This window comes from Rattus norvegicus, chromosome 18 (assembly GCF_021556685.1).
Source record: "Rattus norvegicus strain SHRSP/BbbUtx chromosome 18, alternate assembly SHRSP_T2T, whole genome shotgun sequence".
Classification (NCBI taxonomy): domain Eukaryota; kingdom Metazoa; phylum Chordata; class Mammalia; order Rodentia; family Muridae; genus Rattus; species Rattus norvegicus.
The window spans coordinates 42,607,700-42,628,773 of record NC_141551.1 but is presented as its reverse complement, the minus strand read 5'-3'; the positions used below and the strand labels follow the sequence as shown (position 1 = coordinate 42,628,773).

The following is a 21,074-nucleotide window of genomic DNA, read 5'->3' as shown; positions in this document are numbered from 1 at the left end:
TACATAGTCTAAAATGCTGTCTACAAATGATAGAAAACGTCTGAAAATTATGAACATTCCAAGTTGTATAAGGTACAAAAAATAATTTTAAAAAGATGAACATAAGCATTTGAAAACAATTAAGTGACATGCTTAAATTATAAAAGGTCCTACATAGTCTTTTTTCTATAGAACTTTACACATCACTAATAAATCAGATGTAATAATGTTCAACATTACCTGGCAGTAAACTTCAAACTAAACCTGAGAAATGGTACCACTTTTGTCCAGTGGTTAACAATTCAATCCACATGGAAGTCGCTATATTGTACACCCAGATATTCCCAGGGTTGGCGAGCATGGGGAATCAGAGAATCATGGCGCATTTCTAAGGCACCTGTGGAATGCCTTACCTACTTTCAGGAATATTCGGCATTTCTTCAAACCATAAAGGCAACTAATTTGACTTAGTTCCTGTAACGATGTATCAAAATCACCCAAAGAATTGAAATGGGAAATCCAAACTGGATAAGTGGTCTCCTGTAGATGAACTGATTAATTATAGTTTGTGCTACCTCATGCTATGGAATAGCAAAGGTACTGTTCAAAGCCATGAAGCCAAATACTAGTCTAGAATTAGGCAAGAATTTCCGTAATGAAGACATCTACGCAGGCAGAGAGCTGAAAGTTGGGAAAATGGGTTTTAATGGGTAGGAAGGTGTTTTTCAAATGAAGAAAACACTTTCGACAAGTATATAAAGCATTTTGATTGTATCCACCCCTCATCACATCCATCTACTCATAGCATGCCTTGCTGACCAGACTCCCTTCTGGTATTAATTAATTAATTAAATGAATTATTCTTATTAACTTATTTATGATAATATTTGATAACATATTCCTATTTTATTCACTCTCTGCATTCAAGTAATGTGGATCATGTAGGAATAGGTATGTGTCCACTGACTGAGTGCACGAATACAGTCAGTCCACCACTGGTCACACCCTCAGACGAACATGATTCTCCCTCCCCAGGAAACAGCAGCTGCAGTCAGCATTGCAGAAAGTGTGAAGATTTCAGAATCCCCTTCTCCAGGGCTAAGAATGAGCATAAAATCCCTTAAAAACAATAACATGGAATCCAGAGCAGATACACAAAGGTCATGCAGACACAAAAGAGAAAAAGGCTCTATATAAATAATAGTGAAATATGAAAGTTAAATTACACAAAGTCCTGGTAGGACATTATGAACCAGGAGCCTCATTCATAGATATAAATGGGTTCGTTTTCTGTTAGCCATTTCTTGCTGAACAGGAGGACTGCACTAAAGAGAAGTTTGTTTACCTGGAGATTCTCATACCCAAATCTGAACTTTCAATTGCAAAGGGTTATCAAGTGGAGATCGTCCTGTGTGGAGGATGGGTGCATGAAGACACTTCTCCAGGTTAGGACTGAGTGCTCCTAGTTGACTCACTCTACATAAATTCTGTTTACGGGTCTCAGTATGTCTTGTGATCTGCTTGAAGCTTCTCTGAAGTAGGCTGAGGAAGGCACTGGTCTATGAGCCCAACAGTTCCTAAGGAATCACTTTTTTATCTTTCTCTTGTAGAACAGTCCTATTCAGATATTCCCCATGTCCCTGAACTATCTAGTCTCAGGCTCTTGGTCAGCAATGCCATGTGGGGTATAGGTCCAACTCAGAGAATGAGTCTTAAGTCCTGTCACACATCTGTTGATTAATCCCACAATGTTTGTGTCACAGAAGGACATGCATATCTAACCAACCTGACACCATTGTAAGTCAAATGTTCTGTAGTAAGGTCAGTGTTTATGGCTTTTTTCCCCCATTGGAAACATGCAGAATTTTCAAGGGGCAACTAGATGCCTGAAAGGCAAGGAATCCCAGCTTTGGCTATCTCCCATCTCAGAATGCATTTTTCACTCCTGGAGCATCCATTGTCTCAAGGCAAGCTCTCTGGGATAAGCACAGTCAAAGTCTCCATGCTATGCCTCTGCAGTGGACATGCTGGGTGGACATGGACCAACAATACCGATCTAAACAGGATTCTCAGCAGAATGTTCTCGCTTAAATGCACTAAGACAAACGTTCAACATCCTTAGTCATCAGGGAAATGTAAATAAAATGACTGTGATTCTATCTTACCTGTCAGAATGGCTAAAGCAAAGGGAACACTTTTCTATTGTTGGTGGAAGTGCAAAATTGAACAACAACTTTGGAAGTGAACACTTGGGCTTGTAGAAAAAAATACATACTAGCTGTTAACATGCTAAACTATCATCATACAATCTTTTTCGTTAATGGCTAGAATCAACGTAAAGTTCTTCAATTGAAGAATGGACAAAGGAAATATTTTACCTTTACACACTTGGGTATTCTTCAGCTGTTAAAAGCAACATCTGGTTCTATTCTGGCAAATGAATGGAATTGGAAACAAATATAATATATTCACTTAAATGTGGATATTAATTTTAAAATAAAGAACAAGTATGCTACTACTTGACACAGAGAAAGACACAGACAAAGAGAACCTAAGTAATAAGAGGCCCCAAGAAAGAGGTACATTCATCACACCCTGAAGGGGAAAGAAAATCAACATCGATTTGGGCGTATTGGGGTGGGAGGTAGGTAGAGGAGGGGTCTAAATGAAGGGTAGGGAAAGAAAATGGAGGATCCAATTGGGAGAGAGGGTTGGGAGAATAAATCAGAATTGAAGGTATCTCTGGGACAAGCTGGAATCCTAGTGAAATGGAAACTCTTAGGAATCTATGAGAGGCGATCCCAGCTTAGATTCCTAGAATTTGGGGATATTGAGACTTCTCATGTAACCAGAAAGACTTTCAGTGGACAGATTAGGATATCAGCCCAGCAAGAAAACGTTACATCTACATTTTGTACAGCCTATATCATGTACTGTAGTAAAAGAAACAAATTTCTAAAGTGTCTAACCAATGCCTTGACACATTTGAGCCCCATTAAATGGGAGTATGTCTACACCTCGCAATGCCTAAGGCACCCAGAACCAGAGACTGGACCACCCATCGACATAGATGCACACAGAGACATGAAAGGAAAAAGGGAATAGAAAAAATGCCAATGAAAGGATTTCTAGTAATATTCTGGTATACTCGGAGATTATTGCTAACACAATTGTCATCAGAAAAGCCTCACTTAGAAAGTGATGGAACAAGTACAAAGACACACAGTCATACATTAGGTAGAGCTAGAAAAACATTGTAGAAAATTTGGAGGAAATTTTCTTTGAGCTGAGAGGTAGAGCACACCACAGGACTGGGGGAATATCCAGTCAAAGAAGCCCACAGGATACAGGGACTGAAATGTCCACCTGAGATCCTGCATGGTGACCTGGTAGCCTACACTGGACTGACATGGACCCGCAGGACCTTGCAACACTTGTGTAGCTTCATCTTCCTGTGAAGCCTTAGTAGTGGGAGCAGGGACTGTCTCTGACTCTGTTTCCTGACTAAGGGAGCCATTCCACTCACTGAGTTAATAGGAGAAAAGTTGCCCTGTCTTAGTGAAAACTGATAAACCAGGTTGCTAAATGTACTTGGAAGCTGCCCTATTTTGAATATGAACGAATGGGTTCTGCTAGAGTTGACAAGAATAGTGCTCATGGAGATTATGTATATAAGTATGTTAGGTATATACTAACACTCATTGTGTTACATCTATATCTATATCTATATCTACATCTACATCTACATCTACATCTATCTATCTATATAGATATAGATATAGATATATGAAAGAGAGAGAGAGAGCGTATCAATCACTGGAGAGGATTAGATCAAGGACACCAGTAGGAATTGAAAGACAAAGCAATGGAGGATGAATCCACTTTGAAAGAGTGTTAGGGTGCCATCTTATACGATGGTGGATGTGCCTCAGTCGGCTGTTTACAAAGTGATATAAACTTGTGGGTTTAAGACCTAAGATGACCATGGTGGTGGAAACTGATCCTGGGGAAAAAAATTCCTATGCAAGCACACTGACATTGTGGGGCTACTGCCTGTCACAAGCATGCATATGGTCTCCTTCCACACAGAACACATACAAGGTCACATAAAGGCAAGGAAAAAGGCCTAGGGTATGTTCATGGTAGATGGGGATACGTAGGGCTGAATTTATGATCATGCTCACAGATGCAGCTCCACAGTAGGGACTGAGACTGCACAGCTGAGGTGCTGGCTGTATTAAGATATCTCTGGGGACAGCGCAGTGGGAAACACATGTATTCCTGAGTTTATTTGTGCACCTAGGAAATGGAAGGGGCATGGGAGCCTTTAAGGAATGTCCTGATCAAAGAGCTACAGTAATGGAACCACCCTCATGAAGTAGACCTCACAATGCAGAACCTTGGTAACCAGGCAACCTGCTGGTTAGAGCAAGGCCTACAGGCTCACTTGTCAGAGACAGTAGAGAGGGCAGGATGTTTTCTTGCTGTCTTCGGACTACTCGAGGCTCAGGCCTCAGGAGACACAACGGGGAAGGCCATGATGGTGTCTGGAGGCAGAGGATTCACTCTTGCTTTCAATGCCTGTGGCCCTTTTCCCGAAAGGGAACAAATTTGACCAAGGCCAGCCAAGGACAGGAACACACAGACCAGGTAAGTGCTCTCTTTTCTCTGTGGGTTTGGCATTGAGATAATTCAGGTAAACTTGGATGAGGAGAACCATTCAGAAGGGTGCAGATCTGAGCCAGTTTGAACCTTCAACTTTAATCTCTCTTCAGGTGGAGAATGCTTCCGCCCAACACGACCAGATGGAGTCCCAGAGAGAGGCCTGCTCCAGATCAAAGGCTGTGGTTGAGCAGATGAACACCCTGGTGCCTTCTCTGAAGGAATGGGACCCCTTCTCAGTCCTTGCTTTTCTGTCTACATACAGATATTTTGCCACCCCCCTACAGGTGTTGGACCTGGTTTTTGTGAGGTGAGTGCCCATCTCCACGTCCATCATTTCTGACCCTCCTGTTGGTTTCAGGAATTCCCATCTGCCCTACTCTGTCTCTCTCACCTTGTCTCTCTGGTCCTCTCCCTTTATGCCCTTCAAGTCTCTATATGTTTGTACGTGTCTCTCCTCTCTCCTCTCTCTCTCTCTCTCTCTCTCTCTCTCTCTCTCTCTCTCTCTCTCTCTCTCTTTCTCGATGGCTCTCCCTCTCCCTCTCCCTCATCTCCATCCCCATCTTCCTTTCTCTTCTGTTTCCCTCTCCGTTTCTTCTTCCTCTCCCTCTCTGTCTCACTCTCTATCTCTTGTCTCTATCTCAGGCTCTGGCTCTGTCTAAGTTTCAGTCTCTGTCTCTGTCTCCATCTTTTTCTTGTCTACATAATTGTCAGAACCCATTAGCATGCTTTAAGTAATTCCTTCTCCCATGCTTGGTTCAAGGGATTGGGCTGTCCAGAGCTGAGACCCTAAAATGGTTGTAACCAACCCCTCTACCTTTGAAAAGCTCTTTACCATTCTGGCAATATTTCTGAGGCCTTAGTGAATGCAATTCTCTCATACATAAAGGAGGTACTAGAAATATTGGAGTAGCAGTAGAGATGTGTCCAAAGTAGAGATCCATGAAAGACAATGCAGAAAACCATGTGACCAAGGAGAGGTCTGGATACAGACACCTGTGTTCATCTTTGGCACAGATACATGGAAAGCACCTATTGTGTACATCTGAACAAATATATCTGAGAGCAGCCAGAAGTGACAGTATTAGGTGAGGGGACTGGGACTTTAGAGGTGACATACTCTTTGGTCTTTTCTAGGTATGCTTACTTCAAACCTTATTCTAAAGAGGACGAACAAGTAAAGAACACCCTCTGTAGCTTCCTGGAAACATGGATGGACACGAATCCTGAGGACTTTTGTGACCCAGCAGACCTGTTGCCTCTGAAATACCTGAAGGCCTACTTGAGTGTGTGCATGCCACACTCTGATCTTAGTGTCCGCGTCAAGAGGCTCCTGACCCAGTTGCAGGAAGAACATGCCAAGGATTCACAAACCAAGGATGAGGAAGACTCAGATCTGGGGAGACACACTGCCTCAGATCCGCACATTGAGTGGGTGTAAATCAGCAGGGGAAAGAGCCACTCTGGAGCCAGAACGAACTTGTGCACCAGAGCTGCTGGGCACAAAAACCCCCAGAAGGTTCTGTGATGCATGAGTCCCTGTAGACAGATGTGGCGGCAGCAGCCCAGACAGCACACAGGATAGCAGCTGTGGAAGCTGTTTCTCAGTATGTCTGTACATACGAGGTATCTTTCAGTCATGTCCTGCTTGTTATAGTGGGCCTACCTATTTAGAGGATGGCACTGTCACCTCTGCTCATCAATTGCACTCTGTGCTATATCTGAGCTATTGTTCCTGTAACTCACGATCAGCTGCTGATTTCAATCCAGCAGCAGTTCCAATCCCACAGCCAGACTTCCCTCCCCTGAGAAATAGCCTTTTTACTCCTTCTGATGTATTCAATGTTCTGTTTAAGTATTGCTCCTTTTTATTCCTTCTGATGTTTTCAATGTTGTGTTTATTTTAATTATTGGTTTTAATAAATTGTTAGTATTTGGTTTACATAGCCTAAAATGCTGTCTACAAATGATAGAAAACGTCTGAAAATTATGAACATTCCAAGTTGTATAAGGTACAAAAAATAATTTTAAAAAGATGAACATAAGCATTTGAAAACAATTAAGTGACATGCTTAAATTATAAAAGGTCCTACATAGTCTTTTTTCTATAGAACTTTACACATCACTAATAAATCAGATGTAATAATGTTCAACATTACCTGGCAGTAAACTTCAAACTAAACCTGAGAAATGGTACCACTTTTGTCCAGTGGTTAACAATTCAATCCACATGGAAGTCGCTATATTGTACACCCAGATATTCCCAGGGTTGGCGAGCATGGGGAATCAGAGAATCATGGCGCATTTCTAAGGCACCTGTGGAATGCCTTACCTACTTTCAGGAATATTCGGCATTTCTTCAAACCATAAAGGCAACTAATTTGACTTAGTTCCTGTAACGATGTATCAAAATCACCCAAAGAATTGAAATGGGAAATCCAAACTGGATAAGTGGTCTCCTGTAGATGAACTGATTAATTATAGTTTGTGCTACCTCATGCTATGGAATAGCAAAGGTACTGTTCAAGCCATGAAGCCAAATACTAGTCTAGAATTAGGCAAGAATTTCCGTAATGAAGACATCTACGCAGGCAGAGAGCTGAAAGTTGGGAAAATGGGTTTTAATGGGTAGGAAGGTGTTTTTCAAATGAAGAAAACACTTTCGAAAAGTATATAAAGCATTTTGATTGTATCCACCCCTCATCACATCCATCTACTCATAGCATGCCTTGCTGACCAGACTCCCTTCTGGTATTAATTAATTAATTAAATGAATTATTCTTATTAACTTATTTATGATAATATTTGATAACATATTCCTATTTTATTCACTCTCTGCATTCAAGTAATGTGGATCATGTAGGAATAGGTATGTGTCCACTGACTGAGTGCACGAATACAGTCAGTCCACCCCTGGTCACACCCTCAGACGAACATGATTCTCCCTCCCCAGGAAACAGCAGCTGCAGTCAGCATTGCAGAAAGTGTGAAGATTTCAGAATCCCCTTCTCCAGGGCTAAGAATGAGCATAAAATCCCTTAAAAACAATAACATGGAATCCAGAGCAGATACACAAAGGTCATGCAGACACAAAAGAGAAAAAGGCTCTATATAAATAATAGTGAAATATGAAAGTTAAATTACACAAAGTCCTGGTAGGACATTATGAACCAGGAGCCTCATTCATAGATATAAATGGGTTCGTTTTCTGTTAGCCATTTCTTGCTGAACAGGAGGACTGCACTAAAGAGAAGTTTGTTTACCTGGAGATTCTCATAGCCAAATCTGAACTTTCAATTGCAAAGGGTTATCAAGTGGAGATCGTCCTGTGTGGAGGATGGGTGCATGAAGACACTTCTCCAGGTTAGGACTGAGTGCTCCTAGTTGACTCACTCTACATAAATTCTGTTTATGGGTCTCAGTATGTCTTGTGATCTGCTTGAAGCTTCTCTGAAGTAGGCTGAGGAAGGCACTGGTCTATGAGCCCAACAGTTCCTAAGGAATCACTTTTTTATCTTTCTCTTGTAGAACAGTCCTATTCAGATATTCCCCATGTCCCTGAACTATCTAGTCTCAGGCTCTTGGTCAGCAATGCCATGTGGGGTATAGATCCAACTCAGAGAATGAGTCTTAAGTCCTGTCACACATCTGTTGATTAATCCCACAATGTTTGTGTCACAGAAGGACATGCATATCTAACCAACCTGACACCATTGTAAGTCAAAAAGGTTCTGTAGTAAGGTCAGTGTTTATGGCTTTTTTCCCCCATTGGAAACATGCAGAATTTTCAAGGGGCAACTAGATGCCTGAAAGGCAAGGAATCCCAGCTTTGGCTATCTCCCATCTCAGAATGCATTTTTCACTCCTGGAGCATCCATTGTCTCAAGGCAAGCTCTCTGGGATAAGCACAGTCAAAGTCTCCATGCTATGCCTCTGCAGTGGACATGCTGGGTGGACATGGACCAACAATACCGATCTAAACAGGATTCTCAGCAGAATGTTCTCGCTTAAATGCACTAAGACAAACGTTCAACATCCTTAGTCATCAGGGAAATGTAAATAAAATGACTGTGATTCTATCTTACCTGTCAGAATGGCTAAAGCAAAGGGAACACTTTTCTATTGTTGGTGGAAGTGCAAAATTGAACAACAACTTTGGAAGTGAACACTTGGGCTTGTAGAAAAAAATACATACTAGCTGTTAACATGCTAAACTATCATCATACAATCTTTTTTGTTAATGGCTAGAATCAACGTAAAGTTCTTCAATTGAAGAATGGACAAAGGAAATATTTTACCTTTACACACTTGGGTATTCTTCAGCTGTTAAAAGCAACATCTGGTTCTATTCTGGCAAATGAATGGAATTGGAAACAAATATAATATATTCACTTAAATGTGGATATTAATTTTAAAATAAAGAACAAGTATGCTACTACTTGACACAGAGAAAGACACAGACAAAGAGAACCTAAGTAATAAGAGGCCCCAAGAAAGAGGTACATTCATCACACCCTGAAGGGGAAAGAAAATCAACATCGATTTGGGCGTATTGGGGTGGGAGGTAGGTAGAGGAGGGGTCTAAATGAAGGGTAGGGAAAGAAAATGGAGGATCCAATTGGGAGAGAGGGTTGGGAGAATAAATCAGAATTGAAGGTATCTCTGGGACAAGCTGGAATCCTAGTGAAATGGAAACTCTTAGGAATCTATGAGAGGCGATCCCAGCTTAGATTCCTAGAATTTGGGGATATTGAGACTTCTCATGTAACCAGAAAGACTTTCAGTGGACAGATTAGGATATCAGCCCAGCAAGAAAACGTTACATCTACATTTTGTACAGCCTATATCATGTACTGTAGTAAAAGAAACAAATTTCTAAAGTGTCTAACCAATGCCTTGACACATTTGAGCCCCATTAAATGGGAGTATGTCTACACCTCGCAATGCCTAAGGCACCCAGAACCAGAGACTGGACCACCCATCGACATAGATGCACACAGAGACATGAAAGGAAAAAGGGAATAGAAAAAATGCCAATGAAAGGATTTCTAGTAATATTCTGGTATACTCGGAGATTATTGCTAACACAATTGTCATCAGAAAAGCCTCACTTAGAAAGTGATGGAACAAGTACAAAGACACACAGTCATACATTAGGTAGAGCTAGAAAAACATTGTAGAAAATTTGGAGGAAATTTTCTTTGAGCTGAGAGGTAGAGCACACCACAGGACTGGGGGAATATCCAGTCAAAGAAGCCCACAGGATACAGGGACTGAAATGTCCACCAGAGATCCTGCATGGTGACCTGGTAGCCTACACTGGACTGACATGGACCCGCAGGACCTTGCAACACTTGTGTAGCTTCATCTTCCTGTGAAGCCTTAGTAGTGGGAGCAGGGACTGTCTCTGACTCTGTTTCCTGACTAAGGGAGCCATTCCACTCACTGAGTTAATAGGAGAAAAGTTGCCCTGTCTTAGTGAAAACTGATAAACCAGGTTGCTAAATGTACTTGGAAGCTGCCCTATTTTGAATATGAACGAATGGGTTCTGCTAGAGTTGACAAGAATAGTGCTCATGGAGATTATGTATATAAGTATGTTAGGTATATACTAACACTCATTGTGTTACATCTATATCTATATCTATATCTACATCTACATCTACATCTACATCTATCTATCTATATAGATATAGATATAGATATATGAAAGAGAGAGAGAGAGCGTATCAATCACTGGAGAGGATTAGATCAAGGACACCAGTAGGAATTGAAAGACAAAGCAATGGCGGATGAATCCACTTTGAAAGAGTGTTAGGGTGCCATCTTATACGATGGTGGATGTGCCTCAGTCGGCTGTTTACAAAGTGATATAAACTTGTGGGTTTAAGACCTAAGATGACCATGGTGGTGGAAACTGATCCTGGGGAAAAAAATTCCTATGCAAGCACACTGACATTGTGGGGCTACTGCCTGTCACAAGCATGCATATGGTCTCCTTCCACACAGAACACATACAAGGTCACATAAAGGCAAGGAAAAAGGCCTAGGGTATGTTCATGGTAGATGGGGATACGTAGGGCTGAATTTATGATCATGCTCACAGATGCAGCTCCACAGTAGGGACTGAGACTGCACAGCTGAGGTGCTGGCTGTATTAAGATATCTCTGGGGACAGCGCAGTGGGAAACACATGTATTCCTGAGTTTATTTGTGCACCTAGGAAATGGAAGGGGCATGGGAGCCTTTAAGGAATGTCCTGATCAAAGAGCTACAGTAATGGAACCACCCTCATGAAGTAGACCTCACAATGCAGAACCTTGGTAACCAGGCAACCTGCTGGTTAGAGCAAGGCCTACAGGCTCACTTGTCAGAGACAGTAGAGAGGGCAGGATGTTTTCTTGCTGTCTTCGGACTACTCGAGGCTCAGGCCTCAGGAGACACAACGGGGAAGGCCATGATGGTGTCTGGAGGCAGAGGATTCACTCTTGCTTTCAACGCCTGTGGCCCTTTTCCCGAAAGGGAACAAATTTGACCAAGGCCAGCCAAGGACAGGAACACACAGACCAGGTAAGTGCTCTCTTTTCTCTGTGGGTTTGGCATTGAGATAATTCAGGTAAACTTGGATGAGGAGAACCATTCAGAAGGGTGCAGATCTGAGCCAGTTTGAACCTTCAACTTTAATCTCTCTTCAGGTGGAGAATGCTTCCGCCCAACACGACCAGATGGAGTCCCAGAGAGAGGCCTGCTCCAGATCAAAGGCTGTGGTTGAGCAGATGAACACCCTGGTGCCTTCTCTGAAGGAATGGGACCCCTTCTCAGTCCTTGCTTTTCTGTCTACATACAGATATTTTGCCACCCCCCTACAGGTGTTGGACCTGGTTTTTGTGAGGTGAGTGCCCATCTCCACGTCCATCATTTCTGACCCTCCTGTTGGTTTCAGGAATTCCCATCTGCCCTACTCTGTCTCTCTCACCTTGTCTCTCTGGTCCTCTCCCTTTATGCCCTTCAAGTCTCTATATGTTTGTACGTGTCTCTCCTCTCTCCTCTCTCTCTCTCTCTCTCTCTCTCTCTCTCTCTCTCTCTCTCTCTCTCTCGATGGCTCTCCCTCTCCCTCTCCCTCATCTCCATCCCCATCTTCCTTTCTCTTCTGTTTCCCTCTCCGTTTCTTCTTCCTCTCCCTCTCTGTCTCACTCTCTATCTCTTGTCTCTATCTCAGGCTCTGGCTCTGTCTAAGTTTCAGTCTCTGTCTCTGTCTCCATCTTTTTCTTGTCTACATAATTGTCAGAACCCATTAGCATGCTTTAAGTAATTCCTTCTCCCATGCTTGGTTCAAGGGATTGGGCTGTCCAGAGCTGAGACCCTAAAATGGTTGTAACCAACCCCTCTACCTTTGAAAAGCTCTTTACCATTCTGGCAATATTTCTGAGGCCTTAGTGAATGCAATTCTCTCATACATAAAGGAGGTACTAGAAATATTGGAGTAGCAGTAGAGATGTGTCCAAAGTAGAGATCCATGAAAGACAATGCAGAAAACCATGTGACCAAGGAGAGGTCTGGATACAGACACCTGTGTTCATCTTTGGCACAGATACATGGAAAGCACCTATTGTGTACATCTGAACAAATATATCTGAGAGCAGCCAGAAGTGACAGTATTAGGTGAGGGGACTGGGACTTTAGAGGTGACATACTCTTTGGTCTTTTCTAGGTATGCTTACTTCAAACCTTATTCTAAAGAGGACGAACAAGTAAAGAACACCCTCTGTAGCTTCCTGGAAACATGGATGGACACGAATCCTGAGGACTTTTGTGACCCAGCAGACCTGTTGCCTCTGAAATACCTGAAGGCCTACTTGAGTGTGTGCATGCCACACTCTGATCTTAGTGTCCGCGTCAAGAGGCTCCTGACCCAGTTGCAGGAAGAACATGCCAAGGATTCACAAACCAAGGATGAGGAAGACTCAGATCTGGGGAGACACACTGCCTCAGATCCGCACATTGAGTGGGTGTAAATCAGCAGGGGAAAGAGCCACTCTGGAGCCAGAACGAACTTGTGCACCAGAGCTGCTGGGCACAAAAACCCCCAGAAGGTTCTGTGATGCATGAGTCCCTGTAGACAGATGTGGCGGCAGCAGCCCAGACAGCACACAGGATAGCAGCTGTGGAAGCTGTTTCTCAGTATGTCTGTACATACGAGGTATCTTTCAGTCATGTCCTGCTTGTTATAGTGGGCCTACCTATTTAGAGGATGGCACTGTCACCTCTGCTCATCAATTGCACTCTGTGCTATATCTGAGCTATTGTTCCTGTAACTCACGATCAGCTGCTGATTTCAATCCAGCAGCAGTTCCAATCCCACAGCCAGACTTCCCTCCCCTGAGAAATAGCCTTTTTACTCCTTCTGATGTATTCAATGTTCTGTTTAAGTATTGCTCCTTTTTATTCCTTCTGATGTTTTCAATGTTGTGTTTATTTTAATTATTGGTTTTAATAAATTGTTAGTATTTGGTTTACATAGTCTAAAATGCTGTCTACAAATGATAGAAAACGTCTGAAAATTATGAACATTCCAAGTTGTATAAGGTACAAAAAATAATTTTAAAAAGATGAACATAAGCATTTGAAAACAATTAAGTGACATGCTTAAATTATAAAAGGTCCTACATAGTCTTTTTTCTATAGAACTTTACACATCACTAATAAATCAGATGTAATAATGTTCAACATTACCTGGCAGTAAACTTCAAACTAAACCTGAGAAATGGTACCACTTTTGTCCAGTGGTTAACAATTCAATCCACATGGAAGTCGCTATATTGTACACCCAGATATTCCCAGGGTTGGCGAGCATGGGGAATCAGAGAATCATGGCGCATTTCTAAGGCACCTGTGGAATGCCTTACCTACTTTCAGGAATATTCGGCATTTCTTCAAACCATAAAGGCAACTAATTTGACTTAGTTCCTGTAACGATGTATCAAAATCACCCAAAGAATTGAAATGGGAAATCCAAACTGGATAAGTGGTCTCCTGTAGATGAACTGATTAATTATAGTTTGTGCTACCTCATGCTATGGAATAGCAAAGGTACTGTTCAAGCCATGAAGCCAAATACTAGTCTAGAATTAGGCAAGAATTTCCGTAATGAAGACATCTACGCAGGCAGAGAGCTGAAAGTTGGGAAAATGGGTTTTAATGGGTAGGGAGGTGTTTTTCAAATGAAGAAAACACTTTCGAAAAGTATATAAAGCATTTTGATTGTATCCACCCCTCATCACATCCATCTACTCATAGCATGCCTTGCTGACCAGACTCCCTTCTGGTATTAATTAATTAATTAAATGAATTTTTCTTATTAACTTATTTATGATAATATTTGATAACATATTCCTATTTTATTCACTCTCTGCATTCAAGTAATGTGGATCATGTAGGAATAGGTATGTGTCCACTGACTGAGTGCACGAATACAGTCAGTCCACCCCTGGTCACACCCTCAGACGAACATGATTCTCCCTCCCCAGGAAACAGCAGCTGCAGTCAGCATTGCAGAAAGTGTGAAGATTTCAGAATCCCCTTCTCCAGGGCTAAGAATGAGCATAAAATCCCTTAAAAACAATAACATGGAATCCAGAGCAGATACACAAAGGTCATGCAGACACAAAAGAGAAAAAGGCTCTATATAAATAATAGTGAAATATGAAAGTTAAATTACACAAAGTCCTGGTAGGACATTATGAACCAGGAGCCTCATTCATAGATATAAATGGGTTCGTTTTCTGTTAGCCATTTCTTGCTGAACAGGAGGACTGCACTAAAGAGAAGTTTGTTTACCTGGAGATTCTCATAGCCAAATCTGAACTTTCAATTGCAAAGGGTTATCAAGTGGAGATCATCCTGTGTGGAGGATGGGTGCATGAAACACTTCTCCAGGTTAGGACTGAGTGCTCCTAGTTGACTCACTCTACATAAATTCTGTTTACGGGTCTCAGTATGTCTTGTGATCTGCTTGAAGCATCTCTGAAGTAGGCTGAGGAAGGCACTGGTCTATGAGCCCAACAGTTCCTAAGGAATCACTTTTTTATCTTTCTCTTGTAGAACAGTCCTATTCAGATATTCCCCATGTCCCTGAACTATCTAGTCTCAGGCTCTTGGTCAGCAATGCCATGTGGGGTATAGGTCCAACTCAGAGAAAGAGTCTTAAGTCCAGTCACACATCTGTTTATTAATCCCACAATGTTTGTGTCACAGAAGGACATGCATATCTAACCAACCTGACACCATTGTAAGTCAAAGGTTCTGTAGTAAGGTCAGTGTTTATGGCTTTTTTCCCCCATTGGAAACATGCAGAATTTTCAAGGGGCAACTAGATGCCTGAAAGGCAAGGAATCCCAGCTTTGGCTATCTCCCATCTCAGAATGCATTTTTCACTCCTGGAGCATCCATTGTCTCAAGGCAAGCTCTCTGGGATAAGCACAGTCAAAGTCTCCATGCTATGCCTCTGCAGTGGACATGCTGGGTGGACATGGACCAACAATACCGATCTAAACAGGATTCTCAACAGAATGTTCTCGCTTAAATGCACTAAGACAAACGTTCAACATCCTTAGTCATCAGGGAAATGTAAATAAAATGACTGTGATTCTATCTTACCTGTCAGAATGGCTAAAGCAAAGGGAACACTTTTCTATTGTTGGTGGAAGTGCAAAATTGAACAACAACTTTGGAAGTGAACACTTGGGCTTGTAGAAAAAAATACATACTAGCTGTTAACATGCTAAACTATCATCATACAATCTTTTTCGTTAATGGCTAGAAACAATGTAAAGTTCTTCAATTGAAGAATGGACAAAGGAAATATTTTACCTTTACACACTTGGGTATTCTTCAGCTGTTAAAAGCAACATCTGGTTCTATTCTGGCAAATGAATGGAATTGGAAACAAATATAATATATTCACTTAAATGTGGAAATTAATTTTAAAATAAAGAACAAGTATGCTACTAGTTGACAGAGAGAAAGACACAGACAAAGAGAACCTAAGTAATAAGAGGCCCCAAGAAAGAGGTACATGCATCACACCCTGAAGGGGAAAGAAAATCAACATCGATTTGGGCGTATTGGGGTGGAAGGTAGGTAGAGGAGGGGTCTAAATGAAGGGTAGGGAAAGAAAATGGAGGATCCAATTGGGAGAGAGGGTTGGGAGAATAAATCAGAATTGGGGGTATCTCTGGGACAAGCTGGAATCCTAGTGAAATGGAAACTCTTAGGAATCTATGAGAGGCGATCCCAGCTTAGATTCCTAGAATTTGGGGATATTGAGACTTCTCATGTAACCAGAAAGACTTTCAGTGGACAGATTAGGATATCAGCCCAGCAAGAAAACGTTACATCTACATTTTGTACAGCCTATATCATGTACTGTAGTAAAAGAAACAAATTTCTAAAGTGTCTAACCAATGCCTTGACACATTTGAGCCCCATTAAATGGGAGTATGTCTACACCTCGCAATGCCTAAGGCACCCAGAACCAGAGACTGGACCACCCATCGACATAGATGCACACAGAGACATGAAAGGAAAAAGGGAATAGAAAAAATGCCAATGAAAGGATTTCTAGTAATATTCTGGTATACTCGGAGATTATTGCTAACACAATTGTCATCAGAAAAGCCTCACTTAGAAAGTGATGGAACAAGTACAAAGACACACAGTCATACATTAGGTAGAGCTAGAAAAACATTGTAGAAAATTTGGAGGAAATTTTCTTTGAGCTGAGAGGTAGAGCACACCACAGGACTGGGGGAATATCCAGTCAAAGAAGCCCACAGGATACAGGGACTGAAATGTCCACCAGAGATCCTGCATGGTGACCTGGTAGCCTACACTGGACTGACATGGACCCGCAGGACCTTGCAACACTTGTGTAGCTTCATCTTCCTGTGAAGCCTTAGTAGTGGGAGCAGGGACTGTCTCTGACTCTGTTTCCTGACTAAGGGAGCCATTCCACTCACTGAGTTAATAGGAGAAAAGTTGCCCTGTCTTAGTGAAAACTGATAAACCAGGTTGCTAAATGTACTTGGAAGCTGCCCTATTTTGAATATGAACGAATGGGTTCTGCTAGAGTTGACAAGAATAGTGCTCATGGAGATTATGTATATAAGTATGTTAGGTATATACTAACACTCATTGTGTTACATCTATATCTATATCTATATCTACATCTACATCTACATCTACATCTATCTATCTATATAGATATAGATATAGATATATGAAAGAGAGAGAGAGAGCGTATCAATCACTGGAGAGGATTAGATCAAGGACACCAGTAGGAATTGAAAGACAAAGCAATGGCGATGAATCCACTTTGAAAGAGTGTTAGGGTGCCATCTTATACGATGGTGGATGTGCCTCAGTCGGCTGTTTACAAAGTGATATAAACTTGTGGGTTTAAGACCTAAGATGACCATGGTGGTGGAAACTGATCCTGGGAAAAAAAATTCCTATGCAAGCACACTGACATTGTGTGGCTACTGCCTGTCACAAGCATGCATATGGTCTCCTTCCACACAGAACACATACAAGGTCACATAAAGGCAAGGAAAAAGGCCTAGGGTATGTTCATGGTAGATGGGGATACGTAGGGCTGAATTTATGATCATGCTCACAGATGCAGCTCCACAGTAGGGACTGAGACTGCACAGCTGAGGTGCTGGCTGTATTAAGATATCTCTGGGGACAGCGCAGTGGGAAACACATGTATTCCTGAGTTTATTTGTGCACCTAGGAAATGGAAGGGGCATGGGAGCCTTTAAGGAATGTCCTGATCAAAGAGCTACAGTAATGGAACCACCCTCATGAAGTAGACCTCACAATGCAGAACCTTGGTAACCAGGCAACCTGCTGGTTAGAGCAAGGCCTACAGGCTCACTTGTCAGAGACAGTAGAGAGGGCAGGATGTTTTCTTGCTGTCTTCGGACTACTCGAGGCTCAGGCCTCAGGAGACACAACGGGGAAGGCCATGATGGTGTCTGGAGGCAGAGGATTCACTCTTGCTTTCAACGCCTGTGGCCCTTTTCCCGAAAGGGAACAAATTTGACCAAGGCCAGCCAAGGACAGGAACACACAGACCAGGTAAGTGCTCTCTTTTCTCTGTGGGTTTGGCATTGAGATAATTCAGGTAAACTTGGATGAGGAGAACCATTCAGAAGGGTGCAGATCTGAGCCAGTTTGAACCTTCAACTTTAATCTCTCTTCAGGTGGAGAATGCTTCCGCCCAACACGACCAGATGGAGTCCCAGAGAGAGGCCTGCTCCAGATCAAAGGCTGTGGTTGAGCAGATGAACACCCTGGTGCCTTCTCTGAAGGAATGGGACCCCTTCTCAGTCCTTGCTTTTCTGTCTACATACAGATATTTTGCCACCCCCCTACAGGTGTTGGACCTGGTTTTTGTGAGGTGAGTGCCCATCTCCACGTCCATCATTTCTGACCCTCCTGTTGGTTTCAGGAATTCCCATCTGCCCTACTCTGTCTCTCTCACCTTGTCTCTCTGGTCCTCTCCCTTTATGCCCTTCAAGTCTCTATATGTTTGTACGTGTCTCTCCTCTCTCCTCTCTCTCTCTCTCTCTCTCTCTCTCTCTCTCTCTCTCTCTCTCTCTCTTTCTCGATGGCTCTCCCTCTCCCTCTCCCTCATCTCCATCCCCATCTTCCTTTCTCTTCTGTTTCCCTCTCCGTTTCTTCTTCCTCTCCCTCTCTGTCTCACTCTCTATCTCTTGTCTCTATCTCAGGCTCTGGCTCTGTCTAAGTTTCAGTCTCTGTCTCTGTCTCCATCTTTTTCTTGTCTACATAATTGTCAGAACCCATTAGCATGCTTTAAGTAATTCCTTCTCCCATGCTTGGTTCAAGGGATTGGGCTGTCCAGAGCTGAGACCCTAAAATGGTTGTAACCAACCCCTCTACCTTTGAAAAGCTCTTTACCATTCTGGCAATATTTCTGAGGCCTTAGTGAATGCAATTCTCTCATACATAAAGGAGGTACTAGAAATATTGGAGTAGCAGTAGAGATGTGTCCAAAGTAGAGATCCATGAAAGACAATGCAGAAAACCATGTGACCAAGGAGAGGTCTGGATACAGACACCTGTGTTCATCTTTGGCACAGATACATGGAAAGCACCTATTGTGTACATCTGAACAAATATATCTGAGAGCAGCCAGAAGTGACAGTAATTGGTGAGGGGACTGGGACTTCAGAGGTGACATACTCTTTGGTCTTTTCTAGGTATGCTTACTTCAAACCTTATTCTAAAGAGGACGAACAAGTAAAGAACACCCTCTGTAGCTTCCTGGAAACATGGATGGACACGAATCCTGAGGACTTTTGTGACCCAGCAGACCTGTTGCCTCTGAAATACCTGAAGGCCTACTTGAGTGTGTGCATGCCACACTCTGATCTTAGTGTCCGCGTCAAGAGGCTCCTGACCCAGTTGCAGGAAGAACATGCCAAGGATTCACAAACCAAGGATGAGGAAGACTCAGATCTGGGGAGACACACTGCCTCAGATCCGCACATTGAGTGGGTGTAAATCAGCAGGGGAAAGAGCCACTCTGGAGCCAGAACGAACTTGTGCACCAGAGCTGCTGGGCACAAAAACCCCCAGAAGGTTCTGTGATGCATGAGTCCCTGTAGACAGATGTGGCGGCAGCAGCCCAGACAGCACACAGGATAGCAGCTGTGGAAGCTGTTTCTCAGTATGTCTGTACATACGAGGTATCTTTCAGTCATGTCCTGCTTGTTATAGTGGGCCTACCTATTTAGAGGATGGCACTGTCACCTCTGCTCATCAATTGCACTCTGTGCTATATCTGAGCTATTGTTCCTGTAACTCACGATCAGCTGCTGATTTCAATCCAGCAGCAGTTCCAATCCCACAGCCAGACTTCCCTCCCCTGAGAAATAGCCTTTTTACTCCTTCTGATGTATTCAATGTTCTGTTTAAGTATTGCTCCTTTTTATTCCTTCTGATGTTTTCAATGTTGTGTTTATTTTAATTATTTGTTTTAATAAATTGTTAGTATTTGGTTTACATAGTCTAAAATGCTGTCTACAAATGATAGAAAACGTCTGAAAATTATGAACATTCCAAGTTGTATAAGGTACAAAAAATAATTTTAAAAAGATGAACATAAGCATTTGAAAACAATTAAGTGACATGCTTAAATTATAAAAGGTCCTACATAGTCTTTTTTCTATAGAACTTTACACATCACTAATAAATCAGATGTAATAATGTTCAACATTACCTGGCAGTAAACTTCAAACTAAACCTGAGAAATGGTACCACTTTTGTCCAGTGGTTAACAATTCAATCCACATGGAAGTCGCTATATTGTACACCCAGATATTCCCAGGGTTGGCGAGCATGGGGAATCAGAGAATCATGGCGCATTTCTAAGGCACCTGTGGAATGCCTTACCTACTTTCAGGAATATTCGGCATTTCTTCAAACCATAAAGGCAACTAATTTGACTTAGTTCCTGTAACGATGTATCAAAATCACCCAAAGAATTGAAATGGGAAATCCAAACTGGATAAGTGGTCTCCTGTAGATGAACTGATTAATTATAGTTTGTGCTACCACATGCTATGGAATAGCAAAGGTACTGTTCAAAGCCATGAAGCCAAATACTAGTCTAGAATTAGGCAAGAATTTCCGTAATGAAGACATCTACGCAGGCAGAGAGCTGAAAGTTGGGAAAATGGGTTTTAATGGGTAGGGAGGTGTTTTTCAAATGAAGAAAACACTTTCGACAAGTATATAAAGCATTTTGATTGTATCCACCCCTCATCACATCCATCTACTCATAGCATGCCTTGCTGACCAGACTCCCTTCTGGTATTAATTAATTAATTAAATGAATTATTCTTATTAACTTATTTATGATAATATTTGATAACATATTCCTATTTTATTCACTCTCTGCATTCAAGTAATGTGGATCATGTAGGAATAGGTATGTGTCCACTGACTGAGTGCACGAATACAGTCAGTCCACCCCTGGTCACACCCTCAGACGAACATGATTCTCCCTCCCCAGGAAACAGCAGCTGCAGTCAGCATTGCAGAAAGTGTGAAGATTTCAGAATCCCCTTCTCCAGGGCTAAGAATGAGCATAAAATCCCTTAAAAACAATAACATGGAATCCAGAGCAGATACACAAAGGTCATGCAGACACAAAAGAGAAAAAGGCTCTATATAAATAATAGTGAAATATGAAAGTTAAATTACACAAAGTCCTGGTAGGACATTATGAACCAGGAGCCTCATTCATAGATATAAATGGGTTCGTTTTCTGTTAGCCATTTCTTGCTGAACAGGAGGACTGCACTAAAGAGAAGTTTGTTTACCTGGAGATTCTCATAGCCAAA

At 42.1% G+C, this 21,074-nt stretch overlaps 3 protein-coding genes across 3 annotated transcripts; all 3 read left to right on the top strand.

Annotated features, from left to right (window-relative positions):
- Positions 1 to 4,395: 4,395 nt before the first annotated feature.
- Positions 4,396 to 6,583, top strand: LOC120098135 (ral guanine nucleotide dissociation stimulator-like). The gene is made up of 3 exons (XM_087593614.1): positions 4,396 to 4,629; positions 4,755 to 4,951; positions 5,779 to 6,583. Exons 1-3 carry the CDS (start codon positions 4,453 to 4,455, stop codon positions 6,080 to 6,082), a joined length of 678 nt encoding a protein of 225 aa, XP_087449740.1. The 5' UTR covers positions 4,396 to 4,452; the 3' UTR covers positions 6,083 to 6,583.
- Positions 6,584 to 10,977: 4,394 nt separating this feature from the next.
- Positions 10,978 to 13,157, top strand: LOC120098132 (ral guanine nucleotide dissociation stimulator-like). The gene is made up of 3 exons (XM_087593613.1): positions 10,978 to 11,211; positions 11,337 to 11,533; positions 12,353 to 13,157. Exons 1-3 carry the CDS (start codon positions 11,035 to 11,037, stop codon positions 12,654 to 12,656), a joined length of 678 nt encoding a protein of 225 aa, XP_087449739.1. The 5' UTR covers positions 10,978 to 11,034; the 3' UTR covers positions 12,657 to 13,157.
- Positions 13,158 to 17,547: 4,390 nt separating this feature from the next.
- Positions 17,548 to 19,680, top strand: LOC120098136 (ral guanine nucleotide dissociation stimulator-like). Its single transcript, XM_087593727.1, has 3 exons — positions 17,548 to 17,781; positions 17,907 to 18,103; positions 18,927 to 19,680. The coding sequence occupies exons 1-3, from the start codon at positions 17,605 to 17,607 to the stop codon at positions 19,228 to 19,230; spliced, it is 678 nt and encodes a 225-aa protein (XP_087449853.1). The 5' UTR covers positions 17,548 to 17,604; the 3' UTR covers positions 19,231 to 19,680.
- Positions 19,681 to 21,074: the final 1,394 nt, after the last annotated feature.

Coding starts and splice junctions, on each gene's coding strand:
- LOC120098135 (XM_087593614.1), top strand. CDS start 4,453: ATGTTTTCTTGCTGTCTTCGGACTACTCGAGGCTCAGGCCTCAGGAGA. Junction 4,630..4,754: donor GACAGGAACACACAGACCAG/GTAAGTGCTCTC, acceptor ATCTCTCTTCAG/GTGGAGAATGCTTCCGCCCA. Junction 4,952..5,778: donor TTGGACCTGGTTTTTGTGAG/GTGAGTGCCCAT, acceptor GGTCTTTTCTAG/GTATGCTTACTTCAAACCTT.
- LOC120098132 (XM_087593613.1), top strand. CDS start 11,035: ATGTTTTCTTGCTGTCTTCGGACTACTCGAGGCTCAGGCCTCAGGAGA. Junction 11,212..11,336: donor GACAGGAACACACAGACCAG/GTAAGTGCTCTC, acceptor ATCTCTCTTCAG/GTGGAGAATGCTTCCGCCCA. Junction 11,534..12,352: donor TTGGACCTGGTTTTTGTGAG/GTGAGTGCCCAT, acceptor GGTCTTTTCTAG/GTATGCTTACTTCAAACCTT.
- LOC120098136 (XM_087593727.1), top strand. CDS start 17,605: ATGTTTTCTTGCTGTCTTCGGACTACTCGAGGCTCAGGCCTCAGGAGA. Junction 17,782..17,906: donor GACAGGAACACACAGACCAG/GTAAGTGCTCTC, acceptor ATCTCTCTTCAG/GTGGAGAATGCTTCCGCCCA. Junction 18,104..18,926: donor TTGGACCTGGTTTTTGTGAG/GTGAGTGCCCAT, acceptor GGTCTTTTCTAG/GTATGCTTACTTCAAACCTT.